Source organism: Equus asinus, chromosome 7, assembly GCF_041296235.1.
Source record: "Equus asinus isolate D_3611 breed Donkey chromosome 7, EquAss-T2T_v2, whole genome shotgun sequence".
Lineage (NCBI taxonomy): Eukaryota > Metazoa > Chordata > Mammalia > Perissodactyla > Equidae > Equus > Equus asinus.
This window is the reverse complement of record NC_091796.1, coordinates 19,144,509-19,168,246: the sequence shown is the minus strand read 5'-3', so window position 1 is coordinate 19,168,246 and position 23,738 is coordinate 19,144,509. Positions and strand designations below refer to the sequence as shown.

At 42.1% G+C, this 23,738-nt stretch overlaps 1 protein-coding gene across 5 annotated transcripts in view; it reads right to left on the bottom strand.

The window, feature by feature from the left end:
• Positions 1-23,028, bottom strand: part of FECH (ferrochelatase) — a 36,903-nt gene extending 13,875 nt beyond the window's left edge. For 2 of the 5 annotated variants that reach the window (XM_070512975.1, XM_070512977.1), the window contains exons 1-5: positions 22,796-23,008; positions 18,019-18,145; positions 12,331-12,450; positions 11,355-11,503; positions 1,010-1,144 (exon numbers count right to left, since the gene is read on the bottom strand). In XM_070512975.1, the coding sequence (XP_070369076.1) occupies positions 1,010-1,144; positions 11,355-11,503; positions 12,331-12,450; positions 18,019-18,145; positions 22,796-22,862 (598 nt within the window). In that variant the 5' untranslated portion in view covers positions 22,863-23,008. Of the gene's footprint in view, positions 1-1,009; positions 1,145-11,354; positions 11,504-12,330; positions 12,451-18,018; positions 18,146-22,795 lie in introns of all 5 variants that reach the window. The other 3 variants (XM_070512976.1, XM_070512978.1, XM_070512979.1) reach the window with 3 other exon arrangements.
• Positions 23,029-23,738: the final 710 nt, after the last annotated feature.

Here is a 23,738-nt window from a genome sequence, read left to right as displayed (position 1 = left end):
GTGTCTAATTTTGAGAGCAGACATTTACATGTTCAGGTATATTTTTTAAAGCAAGGCAAAAGTAGGGTTTAGAAATTTATAAACTCTGATTCATTCTCCAACAATAGATTACTATTTTGAAGTTGCAGAGGTACATTTCCAAAATAAATCACAGCTCAGACTCTTGAGGGTTTCTGAGAACTCAGGCATTTTCATAGGTGCTTTGAACAAATATTTAAAGCACACAACGGGCTGTGAATATGCGTTCCAGTAGTTTTGATTCTCCTTACAGAAACAGAAATAATAGATAATAATATACAAAAGCTATTTGTGAGTAAAAATGAGCTGACCTCAATCCTTGAAATAAAACAAAATGTATTTATATAGAATGAAAATGTATTTGTGTGTGACAGTAGAAGCTTTACCTACAATTAATGATACAGCGATCGGCAAACACAGACTACTCTCCAGCTCCAATTAAATATATAAGAAACAACAAGTAGTAATATTTTCCAAAATCTACACCACTAAGAGAAGTTTACAAAGGGAACCTCACACTGGGCATTGGTTTAACCAGTAACCAACCCATAACTGAAGCATAACAAAAAAACATACCAATATTTCCTACATTGTATGAGCACCTCTGCTTTCAAAATGAAAGCAGCTACCATCTTTGCTACATTAATAAGAATATTAGGGTAGCCATAAAAATAAGGTTTATTACACAAACATGGAAAGTGGCTCAAGGTTCATTACTGATCTATTACACGACTGCATTAAAGCACAGAACACTAGCAGCCACCACCTCCCACCTACCATTTGTAATTCTCAGCCCACTGGCCAATAACTCAAGGGATAGATGAACCATGAGATTTCAAATGGACTGACCTGAACTCTCGTGTTTAAAGCAGACAGGTTGGATTTGCCATTCAAATAGAGAATGATTTATCCTTTCATTCTGCACTCAGCTTCCCTGGTTATCTCTTCCAGGACCATATCCTCCCTCCCACTGTCAAAGAGAAGCCCTTACCTGTGGTAGAGCAGCTGTACTGTGGATACTGTGTGAAAGCAATAGCCCTTTCAAGCCCATCTCTCTCCATCTCTTCAATTGCTTCTTCTGTTAAAGGATGGACATACCGGAATCCAATATAGTATTTGTGAGGGGCTATTAGGAAGCATGTGTGGAAAAGAGAAAGTATTAATCTTTATATAGATTCCTCGGAATTGCCAAACACAATGCAACGCCCAGAACAAAGAACAGTTAACCTAACTTCCTGTGATGCTGATAGTGTGTCTAGTTTAGAATATTCCTTGGATTTTATCCAGGCTTCAGCTAGTACATGGACTTTTAATCACTATTTTCTGGGATCAACCTCCTCACTCCACCAGACACACCTTTACTTAGCACTTTTTTTTTTTTTTTACTATACTAGTAATAGTAATTATCAAGCATTACTTTTTTAAAATTTTTTTGAGGAAGATTAGCCCTGAGCTAACTGCTGCCAATCCTCCTCTTTTTGCTGAGGAAGACTGGCCCTGAGCTAACATTCGTGCCCATCTTCCTCTACTTTATATGCGGGACACCTACCACAGCATGGCTTGTCAAGCGGCGCCAGGTCTGCACCCGGGATCCAAACCAACGAACCCCCCCAGGCCACCAAAGCGGAACGTGCGCACTTAACCACTGTGCCACCGGGCTGGCCCCAGCACATGGTTTTTAAAACTTAAGCTTCTGTGTCTTATTCTCTGCTCTTGGCTGAGACAAGAGAGACTCAGGAGGAGGGAAGAAAGAACCAGCACTTATTCTTCAAGTGCACCTCCTCTTATGTACCAGATACCAGGGTAAAAATTTAACTTTTTTTTTTCTCATTTAGACCCCATTTTTCAGATAAGGAAACAGAGACTCTCAAAGGTTAATGAACCCGCCCAAAGTCACACCTGGCAGATGGTGGGGCTGAAATTATAACATGGGTCTCCTCACCCCAAAGCCCATGCTCCTTCCATGCCCCCAGCCTGCTTCCACCACTGGAGTTCCCTCCTCCTGTTCCCTCACACCCCAGATCACCGAGTTTGTATAAAACTGGAGATCCTCAACAAAAGTTTATTGATAACAAATGACTGAAATGACTCTCCTCATTTAATATATGAAAAAAATCCAACAACTTTTTTTTCTTTTTTGAGGAAGATTAGCCCTGAGCTAACTGCTGCCAATCCTCCTCTTTTTGCTGAGGAAGCCTGGTCCTGAGCTAACATCCATGCCCATCTTCCTCTACTTTATATGTGGGATGCCTACCACAGCATGGCTTGCCAAGCGGTGCCATGTCTGCACCCAGGATCTGAACCGGCGAACCCCGGGCCGCCAAAGCGGAACGCACAAACTTAACGGCTGCGCCACCAGGCCGGCCCCCCAACAACAATTCTTAAATTGGAGGCACCAACTGGGATTTAAAATAATTGCTCTTGACACCTAAATGGCTCAAGTCAGCACACATCTTTGCATTCCTTCCCCCATCACTTTACCAATCCCTTCTTCTATCTCCTCCTTTATCCTCTTGTATTTTCCCCCCTATATTTTAAAAGCATCTACAACCACTCAATTTCTTAGGCATTTATAAAATCATAAAACTGAAAGTTTCCTAAAGTGACCCAGCCTTGCTTCCTTGTCTTTTCATAGAATTACACTAACTTATACCCAGGGATGATATGGAGAACACACTACATAAACATTAAGTAATAGTAAATCTAAGATGCTATTACTGTTCAAGCATTAGCAGGAGCATTATATATACACACACCCATTATGTTTTATATATATATAAAATTTCCTCAATAACTTGACCCAGGGAACTGTGAATCAACGGAGCATGTTACCAAGGACAGAAGCAGAATACCGATGGAAGAGAGAAGTATGTCTGTACATGGGAAGGAGTCTGATTAGATATTCTCTGGTTGGGGTCTACAAAAAGAGGAAGGAAGGGTGTAAACAGAATCATTCTCAGCTGTCTGTCCCTTCTAAGTCACCAATTTTATGGTCTCTTGCATAAAATATGGTGAACTGCAGTTAGAACACAGCAGAGTGACCCTGGAAGCCAACTCCAAATGACTGACTGTTGAAAGATTATGGGGTTCATGCTAAACTGCCAACTATCACAATATCAGCAAGTCCATCTTTTTTGGGGGGAGTGGTGAGGAAGACTGGCCCTGAGCTAACATCTGTTGCCAATCTTCCTCTTTTTGCTTGAGGAATGTTGTCCCTGAGCTAACATCTGTGCCAATCTTCCTCTATTTTGTATGTGGGACACTACCACAGCATGGCCTGATGAGCAGTGTGTAGGTCCACGCCCAGGATCCGAACCCGTGAACCCTTGGGCTGCTAAAGCAGAGCATGTAAACTTAACCACTACACCACTGGGCTTGCCCCTCACCAAGTCCATTTTTAAGGAGCTCTTGGTGAGCTGAGCTGAGGTTGAAGTGGAATCTGCTTTCTAACCTATTTTGAGACAATACACTTATGAGACTGATATAAGAAGAGCCCCCAATGCTGCAGGTCAACCAGCTCCCCACATGTTCTTTTCACCTGTGCAGTACTGGGAAGCTGCAGCCTAAATGCCTAGGGTCTGAGAGTTCCTGAAATATTGCAGCCTAAGAAAGGTGGAGAGGCTGCCCTCACACATAAACGCAGGGTGGTGACCACATTTTGAAGTGAGAGACAGTTGAATACTCTGGCAAGAACAGATAATGCTTTCTAAACTGTCCAATTAATGATGGCCTCCAAAAACACATTTTACAGAAAGTGACAATGTGCTCTCTCTGACTGGGCCTATCCTGAGGAAACAACAAGTGTTCACAGAGGCTCCTTGCTGGTCAGGATAGATTTCCCACTGCAGCTGGCTGTCCCCAGCAGAGCGTGGGGAGAAGGAGCCTCCTGGGTGTTAACCAGCACCACATCTGGCCAGACTGAGTTCAAAACACACTACTTGCTGGCCTGGCCTAGTCTACCCTCAGAGCGGCTACCCAGTGAATACTCTCCAGTGAGAACTACAAAAGGAAAAAAGGACTGAACAGAAAAACCAGATATTTAAACAGCAAAACTTCATTAATTTCCAGTCCATTAATTTAGCAAGTACAATACCTCAAATGTTTGATTTGAACATGACTCCCTGAGACAAAGGTTTGAAATACATATAGCATGATGCCTTTAATTTGTATTAGATCATGAACCCTATGCCAATGACGAATTATAAACAAGCTCACATTTACTGAGTGTCATGTACTATGCACCACACTAATGCCTTCCAGGATTATCTTATTTAATTTTCACAATGATCCAAGGAGTTGAGTTCTGTTATCCCCATTTTCAAGAGGAGCTTTAGTCGGGTGAGTAATCACACAACATGATTTCATGCCTGGAATCAGACAACCAGGCATGGGGAAGCCAGCTCCATCTGAATCTGAACAAGAACCCATGCTCCTCTCTGTTATGCATTTTATAAAGAACAACGAAATTATTCTACTGAGTAGCACTTACCTATAACTTCATTAAAAGCAGTTATAATCTACATAACTAAAATTTTTTATATTTTTATATTTAGACTTTTCATGAAAGGATTACACTTCTCATCTATTTCTTTCTGTAGTCCCTAAATTACTGCAATGTAATGTAACTATATGAAACCAATTCCAAGTTAAATTCCCTCACATACAGTCATGCATTGCATGACAACGCTTCAGTCAACAACAGACCACATATACGACGGTGGTCCCATGAGATGAGTTCCACAAAGCCTAGGTGTGTAGTAGGCGATACCATCTAGGTTTGTGTAACTATACTCTGTGATGCTCACACGACGATGAAATTGCCTAACGACACATTTCTCAGAACCCATCCCCATCATCGAGAGACACACACAGTCGTATGATGGACAGGCAAGCGGGACAGGACTGAAACTCACTGTATTAGTCAGTTGGTCAATTCTATGCAAAGTCAGTGCAGGTCTCAAAATTTCTATACTGGCTACCAAGCAGCAACTATTTCCCTAAAAAATGGGAGTATTAAACATTCTTATGTTTGTAATCCTCACTTTTTGCCTAAAAAGAGCTTTTCCAAATAGACATAAACAAATAGACATAGTTCAAAAGCAAACTTTATAATTTTGTAGAAAAGAAAATATAAGAAGACAGGAGGAAGAAGAAAGAGATGAAGAGAGGGAGAAACAAAGAAACCAGAAAGCAGGCAGGAAAAGCAGCACGAAGTGGGGAGGGAGGGAACTGACTGCTATTCCCACCCTAAGAAGCACTTGGGTACTTCATCGCCGAGCTTCAGGTCCACTCAGTGGAGCAAGAGCAGGAGGACCAGCAACTTCCTCCAATGCATCTTCAAACGATTTTCTCTCTGCCCCTTAGGCAGACTGGCCTGCAGCAGCAAGGTCCCACTAAACTGGAAACAACTTCTAAGTAGAAACCAGGCTTTTCGACTCTGAACAGTGCAGGGCACTCACTGGGCCACTGATAAACGAATGAGTGGGTGGTCTTGGGCTTCATTAAGCACCACTACCATACCCTCAAAGCAGGTCTGCCAAAATGATTAGTTAGTCATCCACCATGCAGGAGAAAGTAGTACTTTAACTTGCCTGCCTCAGAGAGTCCCAAGCTTGGGCCACAAAGGATGGTGATTGGCCAAAGGGTCACCAGTACCAATGCCCTCCCAGGACCTGGCCCTGGACAAAGTTCCAAGATCCAAAGAACTCAAAAGCAGCCCCAAGAGAATTTACTTCTTGCCTTTGTGCAAACTACCAGGAAACTTAGCTCCATGGAGGTAAGGGCACGACTTATTCACTACTTTATCCCTCGTCATGATACCTGACATGTGGTCAGTGCTTATAAGTATCTGGTGGCGGGTGGATGGAAGAGGAATGGATGGATGTGGGAATTAATGGATGAAAGAGTGGGTGAGGGAGTGATCAGATGGGCAAGTGAAAGAAGAGAGAAAGATGATTTCTTGCCACATTAGTAACGATTTAGTGACTGGACAGGCAAGCCACCAAGATGATTTGTGCTTCATGGCTACCCTAAACTTATCCCCAAAGTTATAATGAAGAATAATAGCTTTTTGTTTCCATATAGGTCTCTATAAGATAGAATGCTTAATAACTGATTTTTTTTTAAAAAATTACTCTTACAATTTTGACTATGAAAATATGAAGTGGATATTATTATTCTTTGGTCCCTATCAAAGAAGGAGATAACTAATCGTAGAGTCTAGATGCTTGTAACTTCCTCTCTTTGGACTAAATGGCCACATATTAAAATGATCATACGATCATAAAGTCAGAATCCCAACTGATATAAATTTGTAGAACAGGGATTTGCATAGAAAGGAATTACAGAGCAGTTGAAAGTTATGCTCTAAACCAGACTGGCCAGTATCAGGTACAAGTTGTACGACTTTGGTTAAGTTACTTAACTGTGTCTATTTCCTCATCTCTGTAAGGGAGATAACACCTACCTTAACCAGTCGTGGTCTCAACTGAATTATATTCCTTAAAAACTGCATCTACTAAGTACCATGTTAGATGTTGTTGATCATTATTAACAATTCCTATTAGAATGGGAATTTGGCAAAAATTGGCTTGTTATATAAACTCTGCATTTAAAAAAAATAATAAAATGATCAGATGTTTCATAATAAGTGGGACACTGGATTAAATCCAGGTCATTCCATGGGACTCTTTCCAGGACAACCTGGGAGGCCAGGGCCACCACTGGCTTGTCTGATCTGGACAACCCAGCGGCCTCACCAGACAGCGGAGGCGGCGGGAAGCATGCCTTCCATCTGTAATCCTTTTTCAAGTCTGACAACTCTGCAACAGTCCTATATGGTTATGGGCACTATACTAACACATCACAGAAAACATGGCACCCCCCCACCTCCTTTTTCCACTGAAAACAGCATAGCAACTGCAGATCTGATTCACACTAAGCCTTTTATCATGATAAACTGTTAATAACCAGAGAGTTTGTTCTCTATGAAGTAAGCGTGAGTAGAGGTCAGCCAAGTTTCCCCTCAACAAACATTTTAGAAGATTCACTGTGGCATGTGTGCCTGAACTGTATAAGACACGCCCCTGAGCCACAAGGGAAGGCAGGAAGCAAACCTAATATTCAGAAGCACAACTGAACAATTTTCCAAGTGAGATGATCTGCTGAGGGCTAGAGCCCTTTGTCCCTGCGTGTGATGTGAAACGGTGGATCCTGACAGCAACTCGGGCTGATGCTCAGTGTCGTCTTCTCAGAAAAGGAAATGCTTTTGGTCCTGCCTAGTAGGGCTGCCCTTTGCAAGTCTCCACTGTGTCACACTCCTTTCCCAATCCTGAAGCCCTAAAATATATCTGCAATTAATGTATTTCATGTGTCCTAAGATGCACATTTTTTGTTTTAACATTTCTCCTATTGGTCCGCATATACAATAGACACTGTCTTAAAATTAACTGGCAGAGTTTTTGTGTCTTAGTATTATACAAGGACAATATGTGACCTGCAATCTACGGTGTCTTGAATGCGATTACATATGCGCTTACAGTTCACTCCTGTAGTGTTTCATTCTGCATGTGATGATTCTGCGTTAGAGGTTCTCAGAGGACAGTTACCAAATGCAATCCTCTTTTTAGTGTCACGTCCAACAGGGCACTTAAATGCCTCACAATGGTGGCATTGCTGAGAGCTGAAAGCACTTGCTGAAAAGTTGCTTAGAATCTCATGGCTTCAGTGACAACTAGCTAATTGTGCTCTAAATGTTGATCTAAATAGCTATTCACACAGAAAGAAAAGGCAATAAGCAGCAGCCTCAATCCATTTCCAGAAAATTTCTTCCAGGGCATGATATGTGCACCTTTTATTCATGATATGTAGCCTCTTCCTATTAATCTACTCAACCTAACACACACCTCAAACTTCCTTTCGAAACTAATGTTCCAAATCTCTAGCTTTTTTATTTGCAACATAAGGAAGTAACAGAAAAGGCTACACTGCCAAGGACAAAGGATAATGCCTCAGGAACTGAGTTAAATGACTGTGCATCACATGGGAACCCCCACAAATCGAGAGCTGCTGGGACAAAGAACTGCATTTGGCATCCAAGAGTGTTTTGAATTTCTAACTACTTTGAAAAAGAAACCCTAGTGAGATGCTAATTAAGAAACACTGTACCGGACATACCAAATCATTTGGGATGCAGCAAAAGCAGTCCTAAGAGGGAAATTCATCGCAATACAGGCTCACCTCACTAAACAAGAAAAAGCTCACGTAAGCAACCTCAAACGACACCTAACAGAACTAGAAAAAGAAGAACAAACAAAGCCCAGAGTCAGTAGAAGGAGGGAAATAATAAAAATAAGAGCAGAAATAAACGATATTGAAACAAAAAAGACAATAGAAAGGATCAATGAAACAAAGAGTTGGTTCTTCGAAAGAATTAACAAAATTGACAAACCCCTAGCCAGACTCACCAAGAAAAGAAGAGAGAAAGCGCAAATTAATAAAATCAGGAATGAGAGAGGAGAAATCACAACAGATACCAATGAAATACAAGAGATCATAAGAGAATACTATGAAAAACTATATGCCAACAAATTGAACAACTTGGAAGAAATGGACAAATTCCTAGACTCCTACAATCTCCCCAAACTGAATCAGGAAGAAATGGAGAATCTGAATAGACCAATCACAAGTAAGGAAATAGAAACGGTAATCAAAAACCTCCCCAAAAACAAGAGTCCAGGACCAGACGGCTTCTCTGGAGAATTCTACCAAACATTCAAAGAAGACTTAATACCTATTCTCCTCAAACTGTTCCAGAAAATTGAGAAAGATGGAGAACTCCCTAACACATTCTATGAAGCCAACATCACTCTGATCCCCAAACCTGACAAGGACAACACAAAGAAGGAGAACTACAGGCCGATATCACTGATGAACATAGATGCAAAAATCCTCAACAAAATTTTGGCAAACCGATTACAGCAATACATCAAAAAGATTATACACCATGATCAAGTGGGATTTATACCAGGGACACAGGGATGGTTCAACATCCGCAAGTCAATCAACGTGATACACTACATCAACAAAATGAAAAACAAAAACCACATGATCATCTCAATAGACGCAGAGAAAGCATTCGACAAGATCCAACACCCATTTATGATAAAAACCCTCAGTAAAATGGGTATAGAAGGAAAGTACCTCAACATAATAAAGGCCATATATGATAGACCCACAGCCAACATCATACTCAATGGACAAAAGCTGAAAGCCATCCCTCTGAGGACAGGAACAAGACAAGGGTGCCCACTTTCACCACTCCTATTCAACATAGTACTGGAGGTGCTGGCCAGAGCAATTCGGCAGGAAAAAAAAATAAAAGGAATCCAAATAGGTAACGAAGAAGTAAAACTCGCGTTGTTTGCAGACGACATGATCTTATACATAGAAAACCCCAAAGAATCCACAGAAAAACTATTAGAAATAATCAACAACTACAGCAAAGTAGCAGGGTATAAAATTAACGTGCATAAATCAGTAGCATTTCTATACACTAACAATAAACTAACAGAAAAAGAACTCAAGAACTCTATCCCATTCACAATCGCAACGAAAAGAATAAAATACCTTGGGATAAACTTAACCAAGGAAGTGAAGGATCTATACAATGAAAACTACAAGACTTTCTTGAAAGAAATTGACGATGACATAAAGAGATGGAAAGACATTCCTTGCACATGGATTGGAAGAATAAACATAGTTAAAATGTCCATACTACCCAAAGCAATATACAGATTCAATGCTATCCCAATCAGAATCCCAAGAACATTCTTCACAGAAATTCAACAAACAATCCTAAAATTCATATGGGGGAACAAAAGACCACGAATTGCTAAAGCAATCTTGAGCAAGAAAAACAAAGCCGGCGGAATCACAATCCCTGATTTCAAAACATACTACAAAGCTACAGTGATCAAAACAGCATGGTACTGGTACAAAAACAGGTGCACAGATCAATGGAACAGAATTGAAAGCCCAGAGATAAAACCACACATCTATGGACAGCTAATCTTCGACAAAGGAGCAGAGGGCCTACAATGGAGAAAAGAAAGTCTCTTCAACAAATGGTGCTGGGAAAACTGGACAGCCACATGCAAAAGATTGAAAATCGACCATTCTTTTTCACCACACACCAAAATAAACTCAAAATGGATCAAAGACCTAAAGATTAGGCCTGAGACAATAAGTCTTTTGGAAGAGAATATAGGCAGTACACTCTTTGACATCAGTTTCAAAAGAATCTTTTCGGACACTGTAACTCCTCAGTTGAGGGAAACAATAGAAAGAATAAACAAATGGGACTTCATCAGACTAAAGAGCTTCTTCAAGGCAAGGGAAAACAGAATTGAAACAAAAAAACAGCTCACTAATTGGGAAAAAATATTTACAAGCCACTTATCCGACAAAGGGTTAATCTCCATAATATACAAAGAACTCACACTGCTTAACAACAAAAAAACAAACAACCCGATCAAAAAATGGGCAGAGGACATGAACAGACATTTCTCAAAAGAAGATATGAATATGGCCAATAGACACATGAAAAGATGTTCATCATCGCTAATCATCAGGGAAATGCAAATCAAAACTACACTAAGATATCACCTTACCCCCGTTAGATTGGCAAAAACATCCAAAACCAAGAACGACAAATGTTGGAGAGGTTGTGGAGAAAGAGGAACCCTCATACACTGTTGGTGGGAATGCAAACTGGTACAGCCACTATGGAAAACAGTATGGAGATTTCTCAAAAAGTTAAAAATAGAAATACCCTATGACCCAGCCATCCCATTACTGGGTATCTATCCTAAGAACCTGATATCAGATATCTCAAGAGTCCGTTGCACCCCTATGTTCATCGCAGCATTATTTACAATAGCCAAGACGTGGAACCAGCCTACATGCCCAGAAACTGATGATTGGATAAAGAAGATGTGGTATATATACACAATGGAATACTACTCAGCCATAAAAAAAGACGAAATTGGCCCATTCACAACAATGTGGATGGACCTCGAGGGCATTATGTTAAGCGAAATAAGTCAGTCAGAGAAAGACGAACTCTATATGACTCCACTCATAGGTGGAAATTAGTATATTGAGAAGGAGATCTGATCGGTGGTTACCAGGGAAAAGGGGGGGTGGGGGGAGGGTACGGAGGGGGAAGTGGTGTACCCACAACATGACTAACAAAAATGTACAACTGAAATTTCACAAGCTTGTAATCCATCATAACATTAATAAAAAAAAAAAAAAAAAAAAAAGAAACACTGTACCGGTGTGTGGGGACAACTCGTCCAGTAGCTTTACCATGCCTTCTCCTTGCTTGGAAGTCCACATCTTGATGGGGGATCCGCCTCCAATTCTGCGGTATTGCTCCTGAATTTTGGGGGTTCGGCGTTTGGCGATGATTGGTGCCAGCTTACTAAATCATTTAACATGTAGGGAAGTAAATTTTATTCCACATTAGCAACCTCAGAAACATTTTCTTCTCAATAAAGAAAAGATAAGCAAAATTTTAAGAAGAGCCTGACAAGATCAAGCCTTTAGAAACAGAACCCTGAGGTCACTGACAACAGCCAGCAATTTGGCCTAGATTAGAGACACAAAACTAGACACTCTCTGAGGCATAGCCGCCTCTGCCCACAAGTTGTTCCACCAGCACACCCTGAAGATTCAGGACACCAAACACCTGTGCAGAGACGCTGGACATGTGCCAGCCACTATCTTCACACCTCTTGATCCTGAACCTAGCAGGAACTAGGACATATAAAATATTAGGAAGTACACATTCGTCTTAATTTAAGAAAATGCATATTAATTCTACAGATGTACTTGCATATGTGAGCAAAGATATGTACACAAGAATGTTCACTGTAACACTGTAAACAACCTAAACATGTGTGTGTATGTATGAAGGACTAGATATGCATGGACTATTTCCTCCAGGGTGGATAACTGGGAGACTAGAGGCCAAGGTGAAAGACACATTTGCTTTTTACTTTGAACAGTTTATTCTATTTGCATTTTTTTATCCTATGCATTCATAAATTTTTCATTACAAAAACTTATTTTAAACGAAAAAAGAGCATATCCTTCTTATATCTAATAGAAAATAATAATGCTGCTCTAGCCACTACCAGATATGCATTAAAACCATTTATTTTTTTGAAACTATAGAACTGAGATACATGTAAGGCAAAACACATTGCACAAGTTATGAACAAATGCAAGTGTTTATGTGTATCTTACTTTTGAATAGGAAGTGTCATGAGGTCTCGGTCCAAGAAGAGCCTCAGAAGGAAGTCATGAACTTCTCCAAGGGTTTCAGGGCCTCCCATGTTCAGCATTAATATTCCTGTTTTCGGCTTTCTACAAATAAAATGCAACAGTTGATTTGTAATACTTCTTATTTTCCTTTAGGGTAGAATCTTGGTTCAGCTAGCAAACTCTCATCTAATCTGTTCGAAGCAAAGGTAAAAACATACAGATCTTTTCACTGCCATCACGTGGCTACCTATCTGCAAATGCAGGAGGCCTCCAGTTCTGCATGGTCCCAGCTCAGACTCTGGCCTTCATGTCCTAGCTCCATCCAAGGCACCAACCTTCAGCAGGCTCGAAATGTTTCCCTATTAAACTGGCAGCGCTGCACCAAGATCCCAATCTTCAGGGACTGAAAGTCACGAGAGAAATCTAAAACTGTCCTGCAGCTGAAGCACCTGTTCATGTGAAAGCCTTATGGATACACAGGTTACCTGACCTCTCCAAACTTTAGTATCCTCATCTGTAAAATAAAGAGTCCACCACCCACATCAAAAGGTTGTTTTGAGAATTAAATGGATAATGTCCTTAGTCATTTAGCATGATCTGGCACACAGTAAGTTCTATTAGACACAGAGAAGCCATTAAACCTCCACAGTATACCAACCCATCTCCCACTCTGCTCCTTTCTCTTTAGTCAATTATTTACTACTGACAAATGATTTCTTACTACTCTGCCTCCTTCTCCAGAGCCTGCCTTCTTCTTAGTCCTTCTTCAGTGTCTCCCGCTATAATAAACTACAGTTCTCACTTTACACTCAGCCCTCCATTCTTCATCTAAATCCACGGGTTAGGTAATTCCTGTAAGACACTGCTCTAACTTACTCAAATTAGTCCCAGGCTAAAGAATCAAGCACTGAATGAGTAAGAAGAAATAGCGAAAAGAAAGCAAAACTCTGTAACAAAAGTTTTAGGTCAAGCAGCTTCTGGGAAATTAAAAACACAAAAAGATGGCAAAAATGCACACTTCTAAAATCCAGAGCAGCTCTGGAGCCTACATAGCCCAAGGTGAGCCAGTCCAGGAGGAGTTCTCTACTCCCTAACCCCACCAGGGGGCAAAGTGAAGCTGGAGCAGACAGAGAGCCTGCTGTGTGCTTCTGGGAGCCACAGAAGACCACGACTAGAGATTCTGAACTATGAGGTCAGAGCCTGAGACAGTACTGTGGAGAACTGGGGGCCTGTGTGTTCCCATGAACGGTGGCCACTGATGGCAGTGAATGAGTCTGCAGCTGCAGAACTAAAGGACAAGGAGTGTTTCTTCATTCATCCTTTTTTTTTTTGCATTAGAAAATTTAGATATAATTCACACACCATAAAATCTGACATTTTAAACTTTACAATTCAGTGGCTTTTAATATATTCACAAGGGTATGCAACCATCACAACTATCTAATTCCTGAACATTTTCACCACCCCACAAAGAAACCTTATACTCATCACCCTTTCTCCCTCAGCCCCAGCAACTCCCCAATCCACTTTCTAGGTCTATGTATTTGTCTATTTAGGACATTTCATAGGAATAGAATCATATAATAGATAGCCTTTTGTGCCTGGCTTCCTTTACTTAGCATAAAATTTTCAAGGGTGTAGGCTGAATCAGTCCTTCTTTCCTGTTTATGGCTAAATAATATTCTGTTGCATGGATCTACTCTCCATTCACTCTCGATAAAGCAGCTGAGAAATAAGCAGCCTGACGTTTATCTAAAACACCATTATTACAAATGCATTTTCTAAATCTCCTCCATCAAGACCACCTCTAGCTACCATAGTAACTAAGCCAATGCTGTCAAGATGGCTCTCTTTTGGAAGATTATTCTTAATGTGTTCTAAAACTAAAGATATGATGACATTCGAATTGCAATTTTTAAACAATTGTTAACAACATTTGGCAATAATATTAGGCAGCACAGTATGTTAAATTTATACAGGTGGAAACCATTTTCCTGATCACACACACTGTAGGTGAATAAAGTGTAAATATGAATTCTTAGCCTAAATTTTCAAAATAAGAACCAATTCATAGGGAAAGGGAAAAGTTCCATTACAATGAAGTCAGGGATTTTCTCATTTAGACCCCATTATAAAGATTAACTAAGTTCACTTTTCACATCATGGTCTCAGACTAGGGTTTCTCAACCTCAGCACTACTCACACTCTGGCTGGATCATCCTTTGCTGTGGGGGCTGTCTTGTGCACTGTAGGAGGTTCAGTAGCAACCCTGGCCTCTACTTACTAGATGGCAATACCACCCACCCCACCCCAGCTGTGACAACCAAAAATGTCTCCAGACACTGTCAAATATGTCCCAGGCTGCAAAACGCTCCCCCACCCTCTCTTAAGAACCACTGTTTTAGAGGAAGGGACTTTAACCTCCTTTTACTAAACTAAGCAACTATTGTGAAGATGTCATTGTTCTATACCTTTTCCACCCCCACTGACCAGAAGTCCCATCAATGAATTAACAAACTGGTATTTGGTTTTCTTTTCTTTATACCTCAAAATTCCAGATTCATTATATTGTGAAACTGTAATATTCCCTTAATCTTTCTACTTAGACCACCAGTGCCCTCCTGGGATCCTGTCTTTCACCCTCAAAATCTGTGACTCACAATAAATTAAGCACATTTTTCCATGGATTGCTGCCAGTTAAGAGATTACTGGTTAAGAAACTCGAGGCTAAGAGACTTACCTAAGCCACGGAGGGTATCAATGTGCAAACGGGATTTAGAACTGTTTTTCATCTATAACACCTGAGCTCAGAACAAGAGTGGCTTTAAATGGGACATTACTCTGCCCTGCAAACCTATGTTTTGCAAAACATGTTCATCTTATACATGAAAGAGATGCACACAGTTTAAAAATACCTAAATACACGTGCACTTAACTCAAAACGGTGTTGTGCATGACGAATGGCGCATTAGTAAGCCGTAGTCTGACACCCCTCTATTCCAGAATGTGAAGAGCAAAGCTTTAGTCAAGAGACTCTGTCCCTTCTCCTCTCCAGACAAAGCACATCTGAGACCAAGGTCTGAATGGGTAAGTTCTCTTTGTTTCAATGTAAAAGTGTATAGAGTAAAACATTTAAAACTTCTCATTTCAAAAGGTTTCAACATTTTGCCATTTTTATATTCTAAGACTCTCAAATATCAGGTTTTTCCTTTGAACTATTAATTGTACATAACAGAAACTTAAGCTCATCAATTAATAAAGCAATAGAGTAATTCTATTCTACCATATACAGTCAGCATCAAGATAAAGAAACAAATGCCAGCTCCTCATTAAACCTACGAGATGTAACTGGCCTGAGGATCTAAGCTGCCTCTAGACCAGGGTCTGGCAAACTACAGCCATATGCCAAATTCACACCCTCCTCCCCTACTACCTGTTTTTATAAATAAAGTTTTATTGGAACACAGCTCTGCTTGTTTACATATTATCTATGGTTGCCCTCACATTATAACAGCAGAGTTGAAGAGCAGCAAAAAGAGACCAAATGGTCCATGAAGCCTAAAAAGTTTACTGTCTAGCCCTTTATAGAACAAGTGTGCTGACTCCTGGTCTAGCAGTGTCCAGTCTAGCATCATCTAGTCTAGTCTAGTCTAAGCACTAAACAGCAAAATGCCTTCATAATGTGTAGCATCAGAATCATTCACAAAGAGGAGCTGGCCAGGTGGCATGGTGGTTAAGTTTGAGCGCTCCAATTCGGCAGCCCCGTGTTCACTGGTTTAGATCACAGGTATGGATGTATGCGCTGCTTATCAAGCCCTGCTGCGGCAGGCGTCCCACATATAAAATAGAGCAAGATGGGCACAGATGTTAGCTCAGGGCCGCTCTTCCTCAGCTAAAAGTAGAGGATTGGCGGCGGATGTTAGCTCAGGGCTAATCTTCCTCAAGAAAAAAAATTAATTAAAATAAAATAAAATAAAAAAGAATGATTCACAAAGAGACTCACCACTTCATCATCTCTAATACCCAAACATTAGAAATAACCTATATCCCCCATAATATGGGACTGAATAAATTATTATTTATTAAATTACTCTTAAGCTGTTAAAATAATTTATAATATTTATATTTATATGGTGACATAGTAAATAAAGAGGAAGCTATAAAAATAGTAGATGTAGTATTGTCACATTTGGTAAATATCTACTAAGTGAATATTAATAGATATATAGAGACAAAATATTGGGTGGTGAGATTATCAGTGATTTTTTGATCCTTTTCTGCCTGTCTGTATTTTCTAAAATGAACTTATTTCTTCTGTATAAACACGATATAAAGTTACTTAATAGAATTTGCATTTTTTAAGATTCTTATTTAATTTTAATAATTTAATATTAAGGCTACTTATATTATTGCCTTTTGCCACTAGGATAATATATTACTGAAATCATTTTTCTTCCAGGTTCCACATCGAATCAGTTCTTCAGGTTACACCAAGTACCCCAAGTACTTAGAGCACTTTGTACTATGGCTGAGGTGAGAAACGAGGGACTGTGGGGGACAAGGAGGAAGGGTAGCCTGCTCAACATGCCGCCAGGATGGAGACAGTGTCTGTGCTTCTTGTCTTCCTCATCAGATTCCATCGTTTAGGAGGAGAGAGAGTTGAAGGAAGAGGATTTAGGGCCCCGCCCCTAATGCTCTATCCCTATAAACCTCAGTTTATTTAGTGCTCAATGTACCCATGATTATACAGTGTAAAACAACACAAAATAAGACTACTTTATTTTCAAAGCTGTATAACTTTTACAGAACATCTCGTCTACGAGAAAGATGAAGGTGTTAATAGTTCATAGCTACTTTCTTTCTTTCACTCTGCCTAGTGTCAAAGTGCACTATTTTTCTCTATGTACTCATTCAAATAACTGCCCTTTATAGTCTTCTGTTGCCTCTCTACCTGAGGAAGACTTGAGAACAGATGTGGTTTCTATTAGGGAGAAGGACACCCAGCAACAACACCATGCCTGCTGACGTCCACCCACAAACAGCAGAGCTGAGGTATGAAACACGTACTTTATTTCTTTAATAAGTTATAAATCTTATTACGGCATTTATAATTATGTTCACTGTGTTAACAGATGAAAAACGATGGTAGAGTTTACCATAGAAATTCTTGGTAGATTAGCTATCCTTCATCCTGTACAGGATAATACATTTCTAGGTATAATTATGTTAGGTTCACAAATACATTTCCAGCATACATATAATCTGTGTTACCTGACATATTCCAGAAGTAAATTCCTACACAATTTGCAGACTATACTCAACTCTGTGTCCTTTAACAAAAGCCCTGTGGGATTTTTACTTGTCAATCATACCTCAACAAAGCTGGAAAATAAATAATAACTTAAAAATCTGTAAAAATTCAAAAAAAATCTTAAAAGTCCTATGGGGATGAAATCTGTAGTTTAACAGCTACTGAAAGGAAGCCAAGAAAATAACAACACTCCTTCCATACTGGGTTTCCCAGCGACGCTCCTCCTAAGTCACATGAAAATAACAACACTCCTTCCATACTGGGTTTCCCAGCAACGCTCCTCCTAAGTCACATGTACCCACTGGTATTTGCATCAAAAAAGAGAAAATCCTTATCAGCATCTAAAATTGGACTCATACCTCTCCCCAGGTTGAACTTGCGGTTTGGGGCTTCTGGCACGTTGGGCTGTTTCTGACGCTCCTGCCGCTGTGGCTGCATTCAACTGGCACCTCCACGGCTGACGGGCCCTTGAGCTGCCATGCACTACTGTGACAAAATTAAAGTGGCAGAATGAAATCTAGCTGGAAAGTAATTTCTTTTGAAGAGGTCCTCAGAGCACAATTCCTGGATTTAAAATTTAAAGAAATGCTACAGCAGAGGTGATTTTCCCAGCATTTCTCTGCAGGCAGGTGAAGGCCCTTAAGGGAATGTGGTGGCGCCCCCTAGGATGACTTATCAGGACCTGCAGAGAGCCTTTTTAGAAACAACACACCTTCTTTCCCCGCTTTGGTCATAAACTTTGATATGATCCCTCATGAGAATCACTGCACGTTATGAAAGTTACTGATGCAAACTGTATGCAAGCATGCAGTCTGCATGCTGCTCATATGAAAGGTGAGAAGCCTACAGACAAGGTTAAGAACCAGATTTAACGCTTGGAAACTGGGTCAGTTTTCAACCAGTTGCACAGGTCTCTGGCTACCTACAAGCCTTCTCCAATAAAGCACCAGTGCTGAGAACCCCAGGACTGACCCTGGACTCCGACAAGTATGTGGCCTGCATAGCTAAGGATTCATGGAACCCTAGAGTCCATACACTACATTCCTGACCAGGCTGCCAGTACTCAGGACCCCAGAATTCCTTGCTCCAAAGCCCCATCCCCACCTCCAGGGTCTGCAGAGGCCTTTTTCCTGGGTCCATCCATCTGAAGGCTCATCATGCTATCAGTGTAAGCAACTCTTGACCTGAAGGGTAGCCAAGAGGTGGCTGTCTGCAGGGTCAAGAATGGAGCTTGAACATACAGACTGGGGTGTCCACACATGTGTATGGACAACTCTTCACAATGCGGGACAGAGCCAGCAGTGGGAAGAGAAGCAGGGAAGCCTGCAGCCCACAGGCAACTCTCTGAAGGCCTCCACATTCCTGCAGGCACTCAGAAGAGTTTGAGAGCTCACCGTTCCAGGTCATTATGAAGGTCTGTTTGTCAGTGTAAGATAAGAGAATATATTTCAGTTTGCCAGCTTACTATTCCATGTATGCTATATGGGTCTCCATTTGAACTCTTGTCCGGGGCTGCACAAGAGTTAGTGGTGGGCTTGGAGAACCCACCTGAATTGAGGAATCCATGGGCCATACTCAGTTGTAGCCCAACACTGTACACATGACCTCCCTTCCTCATTCTCAGACTAACAGGCTCAAAACAAGCTCAAGATCAGTCAGCTTCCCTCCTCCTACTTGTGAGTCAAAGGGGTCCTTTGACGGGAGGAACTTGGCTGTGGACCAGAAGCTCTGACTCTGAATCCAGCTCTGCCACTTACTAGTAAAGTGACTGGGGCCGGGTTATAATCTCTCTGAGCCTTAGTTTCCCCAGCTGTAAAATGATGACACATTGCTATCAGGATCCTTGTGAGGATCACAGCAGATAAGACCAGAGAAGCATTCTGCACAGTGTCTGCCACACGATTAGTGCTGGCATTAATCATTTATAAGTTTCATTTCTAAGTGTCTAGAGCATAGCGACTACACCTGCTCTGATTTTTATCACCAAGCATGTCTATGAAATACAGGAGAACGGTATCTCCAGGCAACTTAGATTTCCAACTATCTAGATTGTGCACATTCCCAACAGAGCCAATTACATGACCTTGTGCTGAATAATCCTTATCAATTCAAAGTGCAAGTGCAAAGATTGACATATCAAATGAAGTCTCAAACCAATTCACATCTCCTTATTTTGGACAAGTTCAATTCTGAACTGCATGATGAGATTTAACCAGGTTCTCAATCATGTCGCAATGCCGCCAGCAATTCCTTATAGGAATGAGATTATATCAGATTCCATGGGGTATGAGAACAGAACTTTGGCATTCCATAATTTGACTGCTGGTTATAAAATAAGATTTCCTCTTGTGAACCTTAAAAAAGGGGTGGGGGAAAATACGGATGAGACTAGAGTCTCCAAGTAGTACATTAGTATTTCCTAGTACAATTTGGGAGCTGGGAGCTTTTCGATCTGCCGAACTATTGCCATGCCCTCCAGTCACAAAATTCTCTTCTCTGTGGTTGAACAAATCCTCAGAGGAGGGGGATGCTGCTAATAATGGATCCTTTCCGTTCAGGATTTAGGGTTAATACATCCACCTCTCAAGGACTTCTCTAAAACACACCTCTCCCCTAGTGATCTGAAGGTTGTAGAGAAACAATGAGTGTCTTCTGCCAAAAGATTAGTGTTCAACTAGCTGACGGAATTTAAAGTAATCATTCAAACAAAGGATCAACTCCTGAATATACTCAGCTCACAGCTGAAGAGAAATCCAAAGGCAGAGGTAGCATTGTGTGGTTTAGAGTATGTGTTCTGGAGCCAGAGAGATCTAAGCAGAAATCCCAGATAAGACCAACACGCTGTGTGGCAGAGCTTGGGCAACTCCCTGAGCCACTCCTAGTCTCATTTTCTCATCTGTAAAAGAGTGATAAGGCCATCATTGCAGGGCTGTTGTGAAGATTAGAAAAAAATCTACATCCAGCCCCAAGAACAGTGCTCGGCGCACTACATGTGGTTAAACAGGAGGTAAGAATACTTGCCCACTTATGAACTAAGACCGGGTATTTCTAACCCTACTGTTGACATGAACAACCGGTCTACCTTTGAAAAGCCCACAAACAATGAAAGCTACAAAAATGAGGGATCTGCAGAAGAAAAGATGATGTAAGAAATGAAACTTCACCAATCCTGGACAACCCAAATAAGTGAATCATTCAAAAGAATACCTGTGACTTACGAAGTTCACAGCTATCAACTGGTTCTCCAAAACCAAATTATTTAGTATTTTGGATATTTTGGGGGAGGGCAGAAAGCAAGGTACACAAGTACGTAACTATGATAAAGCCCTTTTCTATCACATAGAAGATGAAGATTACTTCAAAAGGTACTTGGGGGAGGAGGCTTTAAAAAAAGAATTGTTATTTTCTGGTATGGAGCCAAAATGTCCTACTGTCTTCTACTTAAACACTGATACTCTTTCTTATTATTCTAGAATTTTTTTTTTCTAATTACAAAAAACCATGTATGCCCAGTGTAGAAAATTTGGAAAGAAAAACAATTCATTTTTCTAGCAACTTTCTAATAAAAAAAATATATACATATAGTATATAGCCCACTCTAGGAAGCGTCTCATTAATTCTGTAATATGCTAAAATTGTAGAGTGTAAAACTTTGCTTTCCTTTTACTTTCAGAATTCATTTGCAGAAATACTACTTAATTTTTTCTAACCCAAATAATGCTCATCCTTTCATATCAAACATGATTACAGTCTTATAACTACATCTTAAAATCAGAGTCCATAATACAACTGGATTTCAAATCTACCTCTGTTATGGTTTCTGAATCCTTCCACTTAAGTTATTTATAACCTGGACAGCCAATCATTTAAAGTTTCTCATATTGTTCCATGACCTCAAATCTAGAGCCTGTCAGACTTTGCCACAGAAGGGTCGATGAAAGAAAAGATCAATTTGATCCTTCTTTCAGCCCCATTACGGGCTCTGTGCTTCCCTTTTTGAGAGACAATGCCTTTGGTCTCCTAGTGCCCTTAGTGACCTGATCCTCAATGTACACTGGGTACTTATTATTTTCCTAACAAAAGTACCTGTAATAAGATATGGAGGTTCAGAGTGGATTCTCTCCACCCACTCTCAGTAGGTGCCAGACTGATGACTTAGAGAACTTCTTAGAAAAATAAGTCAGGTCTGTGTCCAGTCACTGTTCAAATGCATTAATTAAGCATCTTCGTATGTGGCAGCCTTTTCCATAATATCTTAACATTTTGAGGTCCTGACATATCTACTGCGTGCCAGGCACTGATACAGGCTTTACCTGGATCCAGTTCATTTTCATGGCAAGCCTATGAGGTATTACCTTTCTCCTTTTACGTTTACCAAAGCTCAAGGCAGGTTGAGTACCTTGCTCAAAGGGTCAGTTAGGAAGGCTGCAGGCTAGCGTCCCAAACAGGTGTGTCTGACCCAGGTTCCCACCAGCTCCTCCTGTGGACACAACTTACATCCCCGGTTTGCATCAGAAACGTGTGGTGTTGTCAATGGGTCTTATTTGTTCTCCACGCAGCTCTAGAAAACACTAGCCCAGGCTGCCCCGGGGTGGGTTCTGCTGCCAAGAGCAAGTGAACACTGGCTGATGCCAGGGGCTAAGGCAGAGCAGCAGTGGGCACAGTGAAACCCCCAACACCAGGGAGGGAATCCCAGGGCAGATGCACATGGCGATGGAGGTGATGCTGTCTTCGTGACGGTCCCCTCTGTGGCAGGCCCTTAACACACCCTCCCTCCCGTACTCCTCACGCCAATCCTGTGACTATCATTATTCTGGTTGTACAGATGCGAACCAAGGCTCTGAGTTCAGCCACTGCTCGCAGCCACCCAGCTGACGGAAGGGACTCGGGGACCCCTCCTGGCGGCCTCCCAGGGCCCTCGGGTCACCCACGTTCCCCCTCTCACCCCTCCCAGAAGAAGGCCCCTTGCCCGTCCGCTTTCCGTGACGCCCCTCGCCCCTTCGAGCGCAGCTTCCTGCGCAGCCCACCGCCAGTCCCGAAAGGCCCCAGGCCAGGGGGGGCCCGGCGCGAGCCGCCCAGTGTCCCCGCCGTCGCAGAGACCCGGGCCTCGGCGGCGGCCGCGACACCTCCACTTACGTCGATTGCGGAGGAGGGCGCCCACAGACCGCAGGGCCGCAGCCATGTCGGTGCCGACCGAAATCATTCCCCGGGCAGCCGCAGCCCTGGAGCTGGGTTCCTCCCGCGGCGGCGCGCTCAGCAGCGGGCCCCGCCACCGCCGCGCCGCACAGCACCTAACCGCCAACCCACGCCGCGTTATCTCGCGTGGCCGCGCCCTGCGCCCTCGCGGCGCGCCCGCTGATTCGCCGCCGGGCCTCGGGGCGGGGCCAGGCAAAGGCACGCTTCCCGCGGGGAGCCCACCCCCATGCGGGGCCGCCCCCAGGGCGAGAAAGGGTGGGGGCTGCGCTAGCCGCCTCTCGGCACCGGCGCCGCGGGTGGGTGTCTGAAGACCTCCGGACCCCTGGTCGCTCTGGACAATGGCCCGCCTTGCGTGTGCCACCTTGACCATGGGAGGAACCGCGGCCACAACGCGGCAAAGGACTTTCCAGACATTTCCATTACTATTACTTATGGGGATGCTTTTGCCTTAGTTGTCCAATTTGCTTGCCTAGTTAACGGCACAAATGTGCCGACCATGTTTTGTTTTCAGAATAGGAAAAGGAACTATTTTATATTAGACACTCATGACATAATTACTCAGTTTCTCTGGAGTATCTCTGTGTAGCGGAGTGTGACAGGTGGGACCAGAAAGCAAGCATTGTACTGTCAACATGAGAACTTTAGGAAAGCGAAGGCCAGTCCGGCAAATGCGTTTTTGGAGGGATGGTATGGTGAGGTTTGTCAGTATCCGTGTCTGTGCACCTTCACGGGGTACCCGCCTGCCCCAACCACGCACGCGGAACTTCCCTCATTTCAGGCCGTTCCTACATCCTCACTCCTCCCCCCGCCACCCTGCCCATAAGTTCAGTGCATGAGTATAAGGCCAACCCTTGGGACAGAAGGGTCTCAGGCATCATTCATT